At 52.7% G+C, this 17,520-nt stretch overlaps 4 protein-coding genes across 4 annotated transcripts; 1 reads left to right on the forward strand and 3 right to left on the reverse strand.

Moving 5' to 3' along the window:
- Positions 1–2,417: 2,417 nt before the first annotated feature.
- On the forward strand, positions 2,418–4,290 carry MRS44_005179 (uncharacterized protein; the record flags this gene model as incomplete). The annotated part of the gene is made up of 3 exons (XM_065622482.1): positions 2,418–2,553; positions 2,715–3,048; positions 3,099–4,290. 3 exons carry the CDS (start codon positions 2,418–2,420, stop codon positions 4,288–4,290), a joined length of 1,662 nt encoding a protein of 553 aa, XP_065478554.1.
- Positions 4,291–6,773: 2,483 nt separating this feature from the next.
- On the reverse strand, positions 6,774–10,012 carry MRS44_005180 (uncharacterized protein; the record flags this gene model as incomplete). Its single annotated transcript, XM_065622483.1, has 5 exons — positions 6,774–7,439; positions 7,579–8,038; positions 8,084–8,199; positions 8,839–8,936; positions 9,961–10,012. The coding sequence occupies 5 exons, from the start codon at positions 10,010–10,012 to the stop codon at positions 6,774–6,776; spliced, it is 1,392 nt and encodes a 463-aa protein (XP_065478555.1).
- Positions 10,013–10,125: 113 nt separating this feature from the next.
- On the reverse strand, positions 10,126–14,632 carry MRS44_005181 (uncharacterized protein; the record flags this gene model as incomplete). Its single annotated transcript, XM_046283918.2, has 3 exons — positions 10,126–11,362; positions 11,409–14,368; positions 14,423–14,632. The coding sequence occupies 3 exons, from the start codon at positions 14,630–14,632 to the stop codon at positions 10,126–10,128; spliced, it is 4,407 nt and encodes a 1,468-aa protein (XP_046135657.2).
- Positions 14,633–15,428: 796 nt separating this feature from the next.
- MRS44_005182 (uncharacterized protein) lies at positions 15,429–16,819 on the reverse strand (the record flags this gene model as incomplete). The annotated part of the gene is made up of 3 exons (XM_046270629.2): positions 15,429–15,957; positions 16,013–16,223; positions 16,288–16,819. 3 exons carry the CDS (start codon positions 16,817–16,819, stop codon positions 15,429–15,431), a joined length of 1,272 nt encoding a protein of 423 aa, XP_046135656.2.
- Between the last annotated feature and the right edge of the window lie 701 nt (positions 16,820–17,520).

The raw sequence follows: 17,520 nt of genomic DNA on the forward strand, positions 1-17,520 counted from the left end.
CCAACCAGATCAGGCCTTAGCTGCCATGCAGGCGATTCATTACAAGCCTGTCAGATCGGAAAGCCTCCCTCTTCAAAGCCTGCAGCTTGGCAAATCGGGTTTCGGCCATTGAGGCGATGCCACCAAGTTAGACGAACCTCGTTCAACCCACAAAAGGAGAAGGTGGAAATAGCAGTGGCCTCCGGGGCGTTTCTTGTGTTGACATCTGGTGCTGTGGAACGCGGTGGAACAGGCATGGTGCCTGACATTCCAGCCCTTCGGATGTTGTTTCTCAGGATGCGCCATGTCTATCAGCTGCTTTTTCAAGCTGGCCATCCGTCGGCTGTGGATTGCTTCAGGGGCGAAACGTTGCCACGCGATGATGAGGCTCCGATGCATGATCGACAGGGACGAGGAGAGTCAGGGTGTCATCCAGAGCCTTAGCATGCCTGTCGTGTTACAGCCGCGACATTGGGATCATTTCAGTCGCACATTACATGTTTCTTGCAATACATCCGCGCTCGAGGCAGAGAATGAAGGGGAGCTGGCTTGAGTTGGGCTGAAAGGGCGACACAAAAGCATGGTTTCAAGATGATCTCTCTCAATGGGCTGAAGCTGGCGGTGCTACATGATGTCACAGGATCAGAGGATGGCTGCATTAGAGTTACAAACTTACTCGATATTCGAGCATCACGGCACCTTTATCTCACCTCGTGCATGCAGCACGCATGGCGTGGCCCTTGCATGATGCCGCGAGCTAATCTGGTGGCCACAATAGGCTTTGTTCAGGTCGTGCAAATGGGTTTGCTTATTCAGTGGAAATTAGCTATGTGAGGAGTCCCAAGAGCCAATGGCGATGTGCTCTGGCAATGGTATGGAGTCGTGTTGTTTGACTCTGAGCGTTGCTTCTCTAAGCGAAGCCTCAACTTGCATCTTAAAATAGGCCCATGAACCTGGCGACTATGGGGGAGATCTAGACTGGGCAGAGTATCCAATGGAAGCTGTAGGAGGAACTGTGTAAACTGTGGTTTTTCTGGCTGACTTGCATGTTGGTAAATAATTGGCTCAAATGTGGAGGATTCGGATCGCCTCGAGCTGGACTCTCCCTGCGTATGCTTGGCTTTGGACTATTGATGCAGCCTCTATCAGCCACAACAAAAAGACCTCGAACGAGAAGTATCTCGAGGTCTTCTGAAAACTTCAGTGTTAGCATAAAAGCGATTATTCTACAGCAAAACCTCTATCGTAGAGCGGCGTCGAGCGGTGAAGAAGCTACCCTAGATGACCCGGGCCAGCTCCGGGAGGGCCCACTTCTTCAACTGAATGCCCCACCCGGCGCCGGGCGGCTCGGCGGCGACCGCAAAAAATGTCGGGCCGCTCTTTGTTGACCGCGACCTGTCTGATCTTCAGCCCCAGATATTCTGCAGCCTCTCCCTTGAGTGAAACAGGCTTTTCTGCCTTTCCCTCTCGCAATCTCCCGCCTACGAAACCCCCTCGATACCTCTCCCCGGAGACGGCGCTGTCTCAGACTGCGTGGATTGGACGGCAGATCGGAGATCGCCACAGGTTGGGCCATACCGACGGAGGACCTTTTCCCCGGATGTCGCTTCGAAGAATGCTCGCTTTCGGCTGAAGGGGGATGATATTTGGAGAGAACAGCTGATCACCATCTCTCACAATTCTAAAGCTCCTTCTGCGGCTGAAAACGCCCAGTGCCGGGTCAACATGATCTGGCGAGCACGGTTGGGGAATGGTCGCCGGATGCATTCGTGGAAGCCTCAAAGGTTGTCTGGCTATTCTTGGTGGAAAATGACGTGCATTCTCGCGGCAGATTAAACGCTTGTCACATATCAGTGAACACCTACGACCAGGGAACCTTCTTTTCTGGGGAGCTAGAGCTAGAGCTAGAGCTAGAGCTGTCACGCAACCGTGCCGTTGGACGCTTTCAGGAATGTCCTAGCTGCGCATGCGGAGAGACTGTTCTTGGCGTTGAATCTGAAGCCGATCTACCGAACGCCGACAAGCGAAGTGTCGACAGAGCTGGATTCAGCCATACGGGAAATCTCGTGCGGCCCGGATTCGTTGGAGACACGCGAAGTCGGTGTAGTCCAGCCGCAGTGGCTCCGAACCTTTGTTGAGGGATGACCGAGGGAGCCGGAGAGCCATGTTTCATCGGCCGCCTTGTGGCTCCGCCGACGGTTCCTAGGCGGCCGGCTTGGTCAATGCCTCAACGGACGACAAAGCCGCATCTGGAATTTTGGGTAATCTTAGAATGCGAGAGAAAGAAAAGGGTGTACTGCAAGCTTTGAACGGCGGGGAATTCTTCGCGCAACCAGAGCACAGCAGACTCCTCCCTCGAAGGCCATGTGAGACAACTCAGGGGCAGATTGGACCACTCGCAGGAGGGCTTACATTCTTGTCTCTTGGGAGGGAACGCCATGTCTCAACAGTCACAGCAGACTGGCCCTCTTGCCCATGTTGGCACTGGTGGATGCATTCGTCGAGACTCTGGAACCATGCGGTCGTACTTGGTACTCGAAGGGGGAGAACAGCTGAGGAGATACGGCTCAGAGTGTGAGTCGAAATCTCTATAAAGAGAGGCCTCGAGTCCGTCCAAATCTCAACTTCTTCCTTCCCTCATCATCAAGCATCAATCGGCCTCGATTCCTTCGCTCCTCCTCCGAGAGCTCCCTTCCCAGTCGTTACTTCGTCTAGTCATTCGCTACAGAACAGAGATCAACCATCCAAGATGCGTTACACTGAGCTACTTGCCCTCGCCATGGGCAACCTGGCAGCCGCCCAGTTTTCCACCACTCAGTTCACTAACTCGTCTACCATCGCCACCAGCACTGAGCCGGCGACTGACACTGCCACCTCGGCCAGCAGCTCCAGCACCAGCACCAACGAGCCTAGCCACCCTGGCACTGTCGGTAACTTCAGGTTCTATGGCTGTGTCGCTTCTGATGACGGCTTCCCGACGTTCGTCCTGGCTGCCGACTCTGAGGACAACTCCCTCGAGTCTTGCGCCGCTGCTTGTGAGGGTTCCAACTTCTTTGGTACCTACGACAAGTGAGCTCACCCTCCCCTCTACTGCCTATCCTTGCTAACATGCTCTCCAGCACTTGCTACTGCGGTGTCGTCCTCAGCGATGCCACCTCTGACATCGTGAGCCCCGACTCTTGTGACATCCGCTGCCCTGGCGATGAGAGCCAGTCTTGCGGTGGCATCCGGTCTTCCTCTCGTCTCCGCCGCCGCCAGAGCGTCGACATCTCTGTTCTCCTCAGCATCTACATCTCGGTCGACTTCAACCCCGATGGCACCACCGACACCGTTACCAACACCGTGACTGCCATCGAGACCGAGACCCTGCCGCCTGTTACCACCACCGCCACTGTCACCACGGTCGTTGACGGCACCACCACCGTCACTACCGCTACCACAGTCATCGCCGTTGTCCCTACCGATGTCGTGATCATTTGCTATGGCAACTACTGTGCTCCTCAGGTTCACTGCCCTACTTGCACCAAGTGGCAGATTGTCTGTGAGGATGGACACTGTGCTCCCCGCGAGTGCCACGACAACAACTGGGACAAGCTTGTCATCTGCGAGTCTGGCCTCTGCCACTACGCCGACTGGAAGGAAGAGGAGTGCAACCAGCGCATCGTCTGCTACGGATCTGACTGCACCTGGGACCGAACTCCCCACAAGGACTACCAGAAGAAGTTCATCCGTTATGAGGACGACTGGTGCTTCCATGAGGAGTGTACCGACGATTGCTGGACATACAATGTCTGCACAGAGAACTGTGTCGTCGTCCCTCCTCCCAAGAAGACCCCGATCACTCCTCCCAAGCCTTGCCTTCCCGGAGACAAGGTTATTCTTCCTCCTCCTGTTAAGCAAACTCCCAACCAGCCTCCCGTGGTTGTTCAGCCCCCAGTTGATTGCAGCACCGATAAGTGTGTTCCTGTCAAGCCCGAGCCCAAGCCGTCCAAGCCAGTTTCTCCTCCAGTTTCCCCTCCCGTCCAGCCCCCTTCAAAGCCCGAGACTCCATCCAAGCCCGAGACTCCTGAGACCCCTGGAAAGCCAGAGACTCCCGGAAAGCCAGAGACTCCCGGAAAGCCGGAGACTCCTGGAAAGCCGGAGACTCCTGGAAAGCCTGAAACTCCCTCGACTCCCGAGACCCCCTCCAAGCCCGAAACCCCCTCGACTCCTGAGAACCCCGAGGTCCCTGTTGTGACCGCTGGCGCCTCTGCCATGCTCCCTGCCTCCGGCCTGGCTTTTGCCATCGCTGGTGTCGCTTTCCTCCTGTAAAGGACGAATCAGCGATTTAGCATAGCATCACAACCCCTCTCTCTCTTTCGAGCACGCACAAGCACGCATAACGTTAACGTTCTGGTTTATTCTTACACCTTTCGGAAGTGGTTGGTCGCTAGGATGTCGACAACGATGGATTGGCCTGGTCAACTTGCGATGGTGGTATCTTTTGGCGATTAGGAAGTAGTATCGGCTTTAATATGGCTTATGACATTTCAACACTTGTGTCTCTGTGCTAGCAACTGTGAAACCATCTGACAAACTCCCCATAGCGATCAGTAGACTGCAATAGACACTCATGGCCTGGACTTTGCAGTTCGTCATCCATTGGTGAACATGCGAAGCAAACATTCCCTTACTGACAAGTTTTCGCCGACAGCAATCATTCGAGTCTCAGAAAGCATGCAGGGAGTCAATGTTCCTTGCATGTGCCAGCTGGTGATTCGCCCATTCATCATCTCACGTGAGACAAGGCCTCCCTACCTTTGTCAAGCGCCTCTGTCGAAAGACCGTGTGATTCACTTTGAAAAAACGACAATCGATTCAATTTCCTTCTTGGGAACCTGTAGCAACTTAATTTAGCAGCAAGTGGAGACTCATCATAAAGGGCGGGGTGTTTCGTGGACTTTGGGTCAACCGTTGAACGCGACGGTTGCTCATGTTTGGACTGCGGACTTAGTCAGCGACCGACTCTCTTTCAGCTCCCGGCTTGAAGATGCAGACAAATGAATGCGTCTCCGATTGTCGCTTTGTTCCAGAATAAGCAAGCAGGAATCTGAGGCATGCCGCAAGGCTTTGTCCGTGTCCTTGTACGATGTGCTATGTGACCTGCTCTCCCCATCGTCATGGTCTCCTCCTCCGATGGGTGTACGTATTCTGCACCAAATCGCGATGATAGATGTAAAATGACGGACAGGATTGCTAAATGACTTCGACCAAATAGATGAATGGCCTAACAAGGTGCTCTCGCAACGTTCACAAGTGCTACGGAGTGCCCTGGCTGAGATGATGAAAAGCTCAGGCCACCGGTTCGAGCCCTGTTGATATTGCCCATTTGGTACACCTGCCTTCCACTGATTGGCTGAACAAAAGAAAGCGGTTAGGTTATATTGTATATAAAATAAATATAAAATTATAATAAATTTATCTAAAATAAATTAAAATTCTTCTTATTATTTTATATACTTAGCATAAGTTTCTTATAATGCAAGTAAAACTCTTTGTTTTTTACCATACAGAAACTCGCATGCCTTGCTTAAGCACGGTGTGAGTCTACGTTGTGACACACACCGTAACTCAAATGGGCAGGCTCAAAACTTGTTTCCTTACCTTGCCGATGCCCTGCAAACGCCATTTTGTTCCGTCAGCGTAGAGTCAAAGCATTAATTCACGCCATCAAACCAGTCGAGAGATATAGGTAGATTGTAATCGGTCCATAGCCCCATCATGGTAACACCTGGATCGAAACCAAAGCACGCTGAAAACCCAGGCCGCGCGGCTCGTATCTACATGAAGGCGAGGGCATCAATACAACTTCAGCAAGAGACGCACCCTCGCGGTTGGTTCTGCCCCGGCAAAACAACAAATCAAGAAAAACAAAACTGCGCATCCTCGAGGCTAGTATCCCGTAAATACCAAAGGTAAGAAATGCAACAACAGGAAAGCCCATGGAAAAGCGCAGCCTCGCGGCTGGTTTTGTGTTTTGTTCGATATGACAACCAGATCAAAATGAAGACGCCGGTGATAGCAGAGTGTCGCGGCCAGTCACTAACCATCGAGGGCGCGCATGAAATGTCGAATGCGTGTGCCAAAAGTTAGTGGGCTACATTCGAGAGACGGTGGCTTGCCGTCGAAAACACCTGGTTCGACCGAGGGCATGTGATCTCGCGATCTAGAACGCGAACATTGTCCACCCAGCTGAAGATTCGGATGTCGGTGGCCAACAGTGCCGGTCCCTTGGTGGACTTAGTTTGCGGGGGCATGTCCTGGACAGCTGGTTACTCTCGTACTCGGTGATGATCTTTCCTGTTGACGGCTCACATGCAAGCTGTAGCAAGCATGGTTGGGAGTGTACTGCGCAATGTTTTCGAATCTTCATGCCCTTCTCAGCATGCAACCTCGCTCGGGCGAAGCATTTCCCCCGTTTCATGTTGTTGGTATGAGACTCAGTCGCGAGATGCGTGGGGTTGATGCAGTAAGCGAAGCCACACCGGTGTGAGGTCTCCATCGTGCAAGTGAGGACATGCTGGAACTCGATGAGAGTGTACTTCTGCGTTGCGTGGAATGTTTTCTCTGGGGCCGACCACCATCAGTGAAGGGGAAGAAAGCGGGACACTGTAATCAATCGTTTCGGGGGTAAATACACGCCGCGGTAGTCACTCTTTGGACATCGGCGACCTGCGGGTAGTCAGTCACTGTTACCCCACAAAAGGCAAGAAAAATGAATGGAATTCATTGATCACGTGGAGAGGTTTGATGCCCTACCTAGCTGAAGCCTCATGGTGCGATGTCCCCCTCATGTTGTCCAAGTGAGGCTCGGCGACAAGATGTAAGGGGTTGAGGCAGTAACTGAAATCACGAAGGTGCGAGGTCTCCCTTGTGGAAGGAGGGACTTGCTGAAACTCCTCGGCAGTATACTTTTGTGTCGCTGTGTAGATCTTTTTGGGAATGCGGGAGCCGGGTTGGGGGAACTCTGGCAGAGGTAACTCCCACTTCATGAATCTCGCGCAGCTTCCAGCATGGCCACTGGTGATATGGACAGCCTGGAGATAGGCGGTTAGTGTTGCCAGGGGGAAAGCCTGGAAGATGCCGGTGAAGCATCGATACTGCCCGTAGTTGAGGGCAATCCAGTCCGCGTAGTCGTCCACCCAAAAGACACGGACCCTGGTGATTATTTCCTCATACCAGGCATCTATGTGTAGATGGAACCTTGCTGGGTCTGTATTATACACGGCCTGAAGCTGCCGCAGCCAATTTGCCGCCCCGTCCATAGAGGGCCATTGGGGTGGCGGACGAGCCCCCCAGAAGACGAGGAAGGGGCCGGGAGGGACGATGACGATGCCGATCCAGAGTGGGAGGAGGAGGAGGCGCCATAACTGGATCTGGGAACAATCGTGCGCCTCTTCGAGGATGAGGCAGTAGCTGGGCTATGGGCTCTCGCCCGTTTTAGGATAATGCTGGCCGAGGGCAGCTCTTCTTCATCGTCATCGTCTTTTTTAACAATAGGGGGGATGGATTGGGTTGAGCTCGCTTGTTCCTTTCCCTTGCGTGTAGGAAAGGTCGGACAACCATCCTCGTCCATAACTGGGCCAGAGGAAAAGTCGGGGGAGGGGAGAAACGAGGTTGGGCTCGCGCCTGCTCTTTGCCCTTGCGCGTGGGTGGGGAAGGGAAATCACCATCGTCTTCTTCACTGTCAGAGATCAAGCTAATGACCTCCAGGGTTCGGGAGCTCGAGACAAAAGGATTGGTCACGGGCTTTCGTTCTCGTGCCATGACTGGAGTGGGAGCGCTGGTGGTGGCAGCATCGTGGTTGCAGAGGCCTCCGCACGAGTATCTCCCAGGGGCAGGTGCCGAGGAGAGAGAGTTGGGGCCGCCAAAGATGATGTCGCCATCTTCGTCAGGACTGGGTTTCCCCTCGGTCTTGACATGGAGACCGCGTTCGAGGGCAAGCTTGCGCTTGAAGACTGATTCAACCTTGGAACTGGCTTGGTCTTGGTTGTGCCGTTGAAGTTCATTGTATAGAATTCTACATGGCTAGCTATAGCTTTGTCTGAACGGACGGAACGCTTACCTTGACGATGTTGTCGTTTGACTTGTATTCGTACTGACAGTGGTAGTGTCTGCGTTGATGATGGCTGCGTCTGGGATGATGCTGGATTGGGATGTGAACGAGGCAGAAATGACCGTCTGTTGGGAATCGTTGCGCACTCAAGCGTTTTTTGGAGGAGCTAAAAAAGAGGAAGGAGCTCCCCGGTGACCAAGCAGATGAGAGCGAGATCAGGAAGATACTAAAGGAGGAAGGAGCTCTTGGGTGCCCGAGCATATGAAGTGGGGCTGCGAAGCAGAGGAGGAAGGGCGGCCACCCCAACAAAGCCAAGGGATTGAATTGTGAAGGCCAAGGTGCAAATTGAGGACAAGAGTGTTCGGTTATCGTTCGTGTTGTAGTGTAAGAGGGAAGGTCAAGGGGGGAGCAAGTCAGCCGAAGCCGAAGTGAGGGCAGAAGGGCCTTGAACAACCGGTATACCATTCGTTGACTCTGCGCTCTACAGTAAGTCGACCATGTGTTCGTCAGCAATCCGGCTTATGCTTTGTATGGCCTGCTTCTCACGTTGCTTTTGCGCTGGGCCTTTCTTTACGGCACGGGTGAAGAGCGCGGTGCATAGAAGGGCACTTGGACGGCAGCACGGCAGCAGGACAACAAGGCAATCATAGGACTGAGACATTCTATTTCTACCCACGACTATGTCCTTCTCGCTATGCCACTTAACTTGGTGTTAGTGATGGAGTGGAAAGTCTGGCTAGAAAAGCATGTGTTAGCAGGTCAACAGTGTAGATCTTGGACTCGTATGGCAACTTACGGAGAATGGCCAAAAGCAGTATCTCAGAAACCTTGAAATCCCGACGTCCAGATTGCTTCTCGCTACCTATGGAAACATGTCAGCAGCGGTCAAAGCCAAGATCTGGGCTTGGTGTCACAACATACCAGAGTGGGTGACGGTGCTTCTACTCGCCTAGGATGACTGGGGCATCAGGCATCAGGCTTATCTCAGAAAGACAAACAGCCAGCTCGTCCGCAAGGTAATCTCGAGCCAAACGAGCTCCTGAATGACGCCGGGTCCGAGCAGGTCGTCGTTGTCGATTTGGGCTCCGGTCGCACGACCCTATTTCGCCTACTTACAAATACGTCTTCGGGCCAAAGTACGCACCACGGCACGGTTGTAGGTGGTGATTCTTTGATCAACCCTTACATTTGACAGCGAGGAGACACCACGGAGGCTTGCGACATACCAGTCATCCAAGCGCGTGGATGTCAATGCGATTCACCCTGGTATGTTGCGACACCAAGCTCAGACCTTGATCGGGTTGCTGACGTATTTCCATAGAAAGTGGCATTGCGGCTCGTGGTATCAAGGGTTCTCCTGTCTTGGGCTTTTTCGTCATTCTCTTTTGTAGGTTACCACCTGAACCCAAGATTCCGTCGGCCTGCTAACTCATTCTTTTATGACCAGGCTTTTCACTCCCTTACCAGCGCCCAGCCAAGTGACATAGCGAGAGAAGAAGAGAAATGGGTAGAAATAGTGTCTTCAGGTCCTGGTTTCTGCCCGGGTCTTGATACGTATAATCGCCGCGCTGCCCATTTGTCCGAGGGTCACGCCGGAGACGCCAGATTTAGCCCTGACTGCTCTCAAAGACCTCTCTCAACTTTATGACAATAATTTACCTAAATGGTACTAAAGGAATAAAGACGTACTCTAATAAGAAGCAAGATTTTAGGTTTCTTTTATTAATTATGATAAAATTTTATGCTTTCCCTATCGTTAACCTTAGGGGAGCATATTCTAATGTCACTGTAATGTCTCGCTCTTTTGTCAACCTGTGTGCTAGATAAGCGCGAGCGCTCGTGGAGTTGGGCGTCATTGTATATAAGCTCATGCGCCATATGCTTACGCATAGACTTGAAACGAATAAGGAGGTCGGCGAGGTGCATTTTCTTATTCATGGTTAAATGATAGGCATGTAGTCATCTAAGAAAGTATGCTTCATACCTAGCCAATGGTCTAGATGCCAAATATCTGATGAAACGGATGAGACGTTCTCAACACTTAGTATAGGCTATTGCTGACTGCTTCCAGCATCGTCATGCTCAATCCCCCAGAGCTCACCAAAACGACTTCCAGGTGTATCAACCAATTCTCTCGGCCCTCCAGATTCCACCACGGCGCCCTTGTCAAGCACGACAACCCTATCAAAAAAGTCCATGACCATCTCGAGTCGGTGCGAAACCATGACGATGGTGTAGCTCTCAAACTCATCACGGATAATCTCCTGCATCGCCCTGTCTGTCGCCTTGTCGACGCTGCTGCTCACTTCGTCCAAGAGGAGTAGACCACCTCGCTTTTCACTCCCTGCGAGTCTGTCTCTGACGCGGCGTCGGAGGATTGCCCGGCCAAGACTGAAGAGTTGCTTTTGGCCTGCGCTTAGATCGTCGGCACTCATACCAGCGTTGAGACCACCACGGTCTTCGACGAAGCCCGAGAGGCGCACGGCGTCGAGGACTTGGACGCATTCGGATTCTGTGGCTCCATCCAGAGGATCGATGTTGGCCTTGATGGAGCTGCCGTCGGGGAGGAAGACTGCGTCTTGAGGGATGGCAATAATACGCTTTCGCAGGGTTGATCTGTCAATCTTATGCAAGGGGATATCATCAATCTCCATGTTTCTCGAGCAAGACTGAAGAGGATCGAGTAGTCGGAGCAAGAGAAGAATCATTGTCGACTTTCCACTTCCAGTTCGACCGCAAATAGCAACTTTCTGGCCTGGGGTGATGCTCAGCTTGAGGTTACTCAAGGCAAGCTTGGGCGGCGATCCAATGACAACCCTATCTTCGTTCAGAGACTCGGGCTCATATGAAGCCGACACATCGTTGATCTCGATGTTTCCACTCTGCGGCCAGCTCTCAGGGGGCTCAACATCTTCTCCAGGCTGATCTTCTGGCTTCACATTTTCGCTAAACGACCTTAAGCGAGCCACAGCTCCGAGTGACGTCTCGAGAAGAGTGTAGCTTCGAATCAGGTTTGTGACGGAATCACTAAACGAAAGCAGAGAAACGAGACTAGCACCTGTGATTCCTGCATTGCTTCGCATCTGAGTCGCAAGCGCGATAAGAAGGACGGCGAGGCCCGTGACGACGAGGTGAAGGGTAGAAATGAGCCACTGCTGGATCGCACCGAGCAGGTAGGCAGGTCTCTGAGATGTGTCGAGGAGATGGTGATTATGGGAAATATCGAGGTCTTGCCAGCCAAAGGCTCGGATGGTAGCAACGCCCTTGATTGTATCGATAAAGTGGGTGCTTCCGTGTGTTAGTTTATGGTAAAGCCTGGAGGGAGAAGACTTACTATAGCGGACTCTTGGCCTCGAGATCCAAAAGTCGAACCTGTCGTGAAGTACGCAGATAAAACTTTTGCACAAAATACAGAATGATGAACAGGAAAGGATAACTGGCTGCGAGATACGGCGACGCAGATGCGATGACGGCCGCCATACCCATAGAATCAGCCATGTCAAGCGTAAAGTTTGTGAGAGCCAGAGGCAAGTCATTGTCGAGAAGAGTCATGTCCTGCGAAAACAGGTTCGTCACGATGCCAGAGTCGGTGGTGGTGAAAAACCTCAACGGTGCTGCTACAACCGTCGTGATGGCGCGTTTGTGGAGTTCGGTGCCTGCGGAAGCCGTCATCCAGATGGTGGTTGAGAGACCGTTGCAAAGAAGAAACAGGAGGTACACAACGCGGAATAGAGCGTAGACGCCCACGTAAAAGGCTGTTGGCCTGCTAAAGGTATCCTCGGACCAGAACTTGAGCCAGACGCTCGAAACGTTGGAAGTAACTCCAAACATGATGCCCGCAAAGATGACTGTGAAAGCCGCCGGGAACCCAACGCTCTTGAAGTAGTGCGTGTAGATAGACCAATCGCCCTGCTGTCTCGACTTGTCGTCCAGTTCGGTCTTGATAACTCTCGAAGGGGGTACGGCGACAATTTCGGCTTGCTCCTTGATGCTCTCCGCGGTTGATGGGGTATCTGTGCCCCCGTGCTTGACCCCGAGACTGTGGACGTACTTGTTGTTTTCCATCAACTCGGAGAATGTGCCCTGTTCGATGAGGGTGCCTCCGGAACCGAGAGCGATGATGTGGTCAGCGGTAGGCAGATGTCGAACCGAATGCGTGCAAATCACGACTGTGACGTTTCTTCGACGAGTGATACCGCCTGGTCCATAGACACGACGAAACAGCTCGGCTTCTGTATCGTTATCGAGGCCACTCAGTACATCGTCAAAGATCATGACATCGGCCTCAGAGTACAGAGCACGCGCAACAGAGACGCGTTGTTTCTGGCCACCACTGAGCATGATACCATTGCTCCCGATCTTGGTATTATGGCCCTGTGGTAAGAGAGCAACATCGACACTGAGCATAGTAGCCTCAATAATCTCGTCGTATTTCTTCTGGTCAAACGCGCAGTGGCCGGTGATGTTTTCCTTGAAAGTGGCGTTGTAGAGGAATGGGTTTTGTTCGCAGTATCCGATTCGAGAGGTGGGAAAGTAGGTCTGAATGGTTCCAGATGACACAGGGACTTCTCCTAGTAGAGCTTTGCAAAAAGTTGTCTTTCCCGAGGCGACTTCACCAACCACGATGGTGAGCTTGTGGGCTGGGATGGAGCAGTTGATCTGGTTCAAGGTCGTCTTCTCACCACCCCAACCAAAGAACCCGTTCTCGACAGAAAAGGCCAGGACAGAATCCCCCGATCCATCTTGAGTCTTTTCCGAGTTGGAAGAAGAGGACTGGGGAGAATTTCGATTGCGAAAGTCAGTCCGAGACTCGACGACGAGAAACTTCTGAATTCTGGTCGTACAAGTCAAGCCAGCAAGGACACGAGGAAGATTCTGGAACATGTTGATCAACGGCGAGCTCAGTAGGAAAATGTAAGATAGAGAAGTAAAGATGGTGCTGACGCCGAGGGACGCAGACGTAAAGGCGAGCGTGACGACGGGCGACAGAGCGAGAGGAGTGAAACCCAAGACGGCGGCGAGGATCAGTAGCAGACGGAAGCTATTGCCGACCTTGAGTTCCCCCACGCGCAGGCTCTGGATCAGATCCGCTACTGGGCCGGTAATGCCTGAGATCTTGTACAGCTTCATGTGAGATATGGCGTTGGCTGTGAGACCGACTCTGTTCTGGATTCGCTTCATCCACTCGTTCTGTCTCTTGCCGACGAGGGCCAGGATCCATCCGAGTATAGCGCCGGAGATGATTATAATGACGAGAGGCGAGACGAAAGCCACGCCGACCTTGTTGTACAAGAGCCAGCATCCCACAGAAACCTCAATCGTGTTGGCCCAAAGCTCGTGAGCCGCCTCGGCGCCGTGAAGTACTCGATCGATGTCAGTGCTCATGAGGGTCAAGGCAGCAGAGTCATCAGCCGAAGTCAACTTCATCTCTGTAGTCTTGCGATATACCGCAGCACACAGACAACCTCGAATCATTGTGAGTGCCTTTTGTCTGTAGTACCCGTAAAAAGCAAACGAGAGGGCGATGCCGGAGTAGATGAGAAAGACGGCACCGATCAAGCCGTAGCCGATGTTGTTTGTTGTAGGAGTCTCGGGCAGTTGGAGGAACTCGAGGGTTGCGTCGATGAAGAAGGGTTGGCAGAATTTAAAGGCGATGAGGGCGATGCGAGGGGCGACAGGGTAAAGGAACGGGCCTGGAAGCGTCCTACACAGGTCCTTCAACAGCCCTGAATTGGGCTCATTAGGGTACTTGTGGGCCCGAATCTTGTTTGAGAACCGGCTGTAGAGCTTTCCAGCAGTCATACCCTCATCAAGAGGGTACAGATCGTCGATATCCATGACATCGCGATATCCTCGCAAGAACAGCTTGTTCAACCAAGCATAAACACCTAGGCTAAGCACACTGCTCGACTCTTCCGGGCTGTGTTCATCCGCATTCCAGTGAATCCATCTCGTCTTTGGGATGGTTTCAAGACACAGCACCACCAGCTTGACGACGATGGACGCGGTAAAGAGGCGCGCTTGGATGGTTTGGTGGGAGTTGGTGATGATGAGCCATGCTGTGCGGGCTTGGACGATGTCAAAGAGCAAGGTTAGGAGAATGTAAATAGCGAGTAACGTCGATGGTCGTCGGGCGCTTGAGTGTTCTATGTATGATAAGGCGACGGCGAAGAGCGAAGCGACAAAGGTGAGGCATGAGCCAGCAAGAGATAGATCATGGACGATGCCTCGAGTTCCCGTTGCCACGAGTATCAAAGTCGCAAGCTGTGCAATGGAATACACAATCAAGAATCCCTATCACATGGAAGTCAGATAAGAATGACACGATACTTGTAGTTGTCGACTCACGGCCTTGAGCGAGTGCAAAACAAGACCCCCAACAATCCTAGATCTCTGCGACAGCACAACCACACGCGCGAAAGCAGCCGCCACAAAAACAGCAGCAGGAATAATCTGTAAAAATATGCGCTCAAATTTTTGCGTAAAGTCAAAATCTCCACGACATCCCCGGACGCCAGGTCCAAGGGAGCCGTCGTTGAGACAAAGACTCTCACTCATGGTTTGTTGCAAACTGTCTGTTCAACTCAAGCAAGACATGCGGCTACGACTCTCTCTTAAAGGTTACAGATCTCGAAGGATTCAGCGGGGTTAGGATCGCCGCGTGTTGTTCGTCATCTTTGACTGGGTAGGTTACGCACGCAAACGAACCGAGATAGCTGTCTTGGATGCAGGCGTCGTCATAGGGCTGATGAAGCAGCAAAAGGACCATGAGTTGCCTGGCATTTTGCCTGCTCGCGTTCGCGTTGGCTCGCGTTGGCGCTTGTCCAAAGAGGCAGGTCAGATCATTGCTGGGGTTGGAGGTGAGATTGTTGCAGGGAATAGTGACGAATTCAGGTGCCTTATCAGAACAAAGGGTCCTGAAGATTCACATGATGGAAATTAGAATGTTGTTCAAGTCCAAACGCATTAATTCAGTGACTGGTAGAAGTGCCTGGATGCAAACAAGCTTAACTTGTATCCAAACGCGCCTCTGTCCAGCCATCGCCTCCCAAGCAAACAAAAAAGAGTTCACCGCTCCAATTGCGCCATTGTGGTGGCATCCAATGCTAGCCACTGGCCCCGAGGCCGTCTAGAGGTAGGTAAAATGTAAACACATGGTACGCCAGTTAATGCCCCCCTCCCCAAACTTGCTTGCTTTGATTCGTGCTTGAGAAGATGTATGCAAAATGCACAATGTGTCGTTAGTCGTCATGACATTCGCAGCGGTGTCGTAAGCTGCTGTGTGGTAAAAATGGTTGCAGATTCGTGCCTGCAGAGTGCTGTCGGCTTAGCGGTCCGATCTCCCGACTCCGCTTCATGCCTCTTCGGCGCTTTCTTCGGCGGCTGGTGTCCTCCGCGGCGCTTCCGTTGAAGGGGGGTTCAGCGGCTTCCGGGCGTAGATGCTGTGGAAGGGATAGTAGGTGTGGTGCTTGGGAAGACCATTGACCTCTTCGGTGAGGGCCTTGCGAACCTCTATCAGAAACATCTCGATCTGGATCATGGTCCATTTGAGACCGTCGCGGAATGGCCTCCGAGACAAACCCACGAGACCCCACATGATAACATCGCGCAGGACATGCCCGCACTCCTGGAGCCGTGGCTTTTTGGGCCACGGTCCTACGGGGCACTTGAAGTTCTTTCTCGTGACGCCCTCAAAGCCCGCTTCTGAGAGCTCGCCCTCGACGTACTGGATGCCGTGGATGTCGGTGCCCAGAGCTGCCATGCCCTCTTGCAGGTACCGGATGAAATCCCGCCAAGCATAAGGGCCATCGCATGAATTGTCGTCGCAGGCAGCTATGTAGTGAAACTCTTGAACTTCGACATAGCCCCCGGGTTTAAGGTGTCTGCGCAAGAAGTCAGCTTGAGTGGCCAGCCCACATGAAACTCGGCATCACGTACTGGTAGATGCGTTCCCAAAGCAGGGGTCTGTCCCTGATGGAGTGGACTGTGTGGCGAATGTGGATGTAGTCAAACTTTTCCTCCGGGTACGTCCAGCCGGCCTCGTGCTCAATGTCGTCGACGACAAAGATGGCATTCTCTGGGACCCAGTCGGGCTGAATCGGCGAGAGATCCATGCCGTGGAACTGCGAATTTGGATAGTTGTCGGCGACTGTCATAGGTTAGAGACCATGGCCAAGTAAACGCAGCTCGCTTGATGCGCTGGGAATGCTTACGGTCGATACACCATTTTCCTATTCCCGTGCCCAGATCCAATACTTCAGCGCCCTCTTCCAAAAGATCCTCGATGGGCGCAAAGAACATTTGGCCGTCGCACAAATACACCGTCAAATTGTGCTTCAGCTCCTCTCGATCCTGCTCAGCCTCGTCGTTGGGAAACAGGTACTTCCCCGCATGATAGGCATGATAGCGCAGGCCGCCGTCCACAATATGCTGTCGAATGCTATCGGTAAGGCTGCGGGTCTCGTCGAGGTCGTTGGGAGCGTAGTCGCCTCGTTCGATGCTCTTTATTAAGGCGGCTTCATGCGTTGATCCGACGGCGAGGGGGGAGGTTGATGAGGACGGAGAGGGTGGACTGAAGGGACGACTGTTCTGTCTCGACTGGACTGTGCTGTCGTCGCCATCTTCGGGCGACATGCTCGCAGTTCGTTCGCAGTCGTTGGCCGACCTCGAGGTGTTCTTCTTTGGCGAGGCAGATGTTGGTTGGCCATTGGATTGGCCCAAGATGGAGTTTGGCGGCGAATTCATAGTCTGCCGCAAACGCGATTGCGCATGTCGCGCGACGAGGGGCGGTTTTGGATCCTCGACGTTTAGCGAGGAGGGGGATTAAAAATGAAGCAAGCGATAGAGAGAGAAATGAGAGATCAACAGGCTGGTCAAAGAGCAAGGAGATAGGATGGGAATGAGGAGTGCGCTAAGCTAGGTTTCCCTGTGGAAGCTGAGACGGGATGGCGTTCGATGATCTTTGGGCTGACGTCACCGTCTGGATAGCAGAGTGAGCACTGTGGGCGATGCCGGAGAATGCGCCTGAAAGACCCTGTTAGACAGTGTGCGAACGTGGGGGAAGATATGGGAGTAGCAGCACGTACAGCTTCAACCAGAGACACAAACTGGCAGACAAGGTGAGTGAGGAGCAGACGTAGATGCCAGAATATCAATATTGCATCCAAATAAATAATAACATAAATGTGGTGTCGAGAGGGGTCAAGAGAAAAGAAAGGGTCCAGGCGAGGGCGAGGGCGAGGGCGTGGGCAGAGCCTGGTATTAAAAAGAGACGGTGTGTCAAGACGAGGCTAGCACCAAGAAAACCGGACTAGCGTAGCTTTTGGACAACAAAAAAAGAGGAGATGCTTCTTTTTTGACTCGAGAAAAATGCCCATTCACCCCCTGTCGGCTTTGAACCCCCAAGGAAAGGATTGTCGGTATCAGGGCGTAAAGAGGCCCAAGGT

Source organism: Fusarium solani, assembly GCF_023522795.1.
Source record: "Fusarium solani strain SB1 chromosome Unknown bctg00000002, whole genome shotgun sequence".
NCBI classification, from domain to species: domain Eukaryota; kingdom Fungi; phylum Ascomycota; class Sordariomycetes; order Hypocreales; family Nectriaceae; genus Fusarium; species Fusarium solani.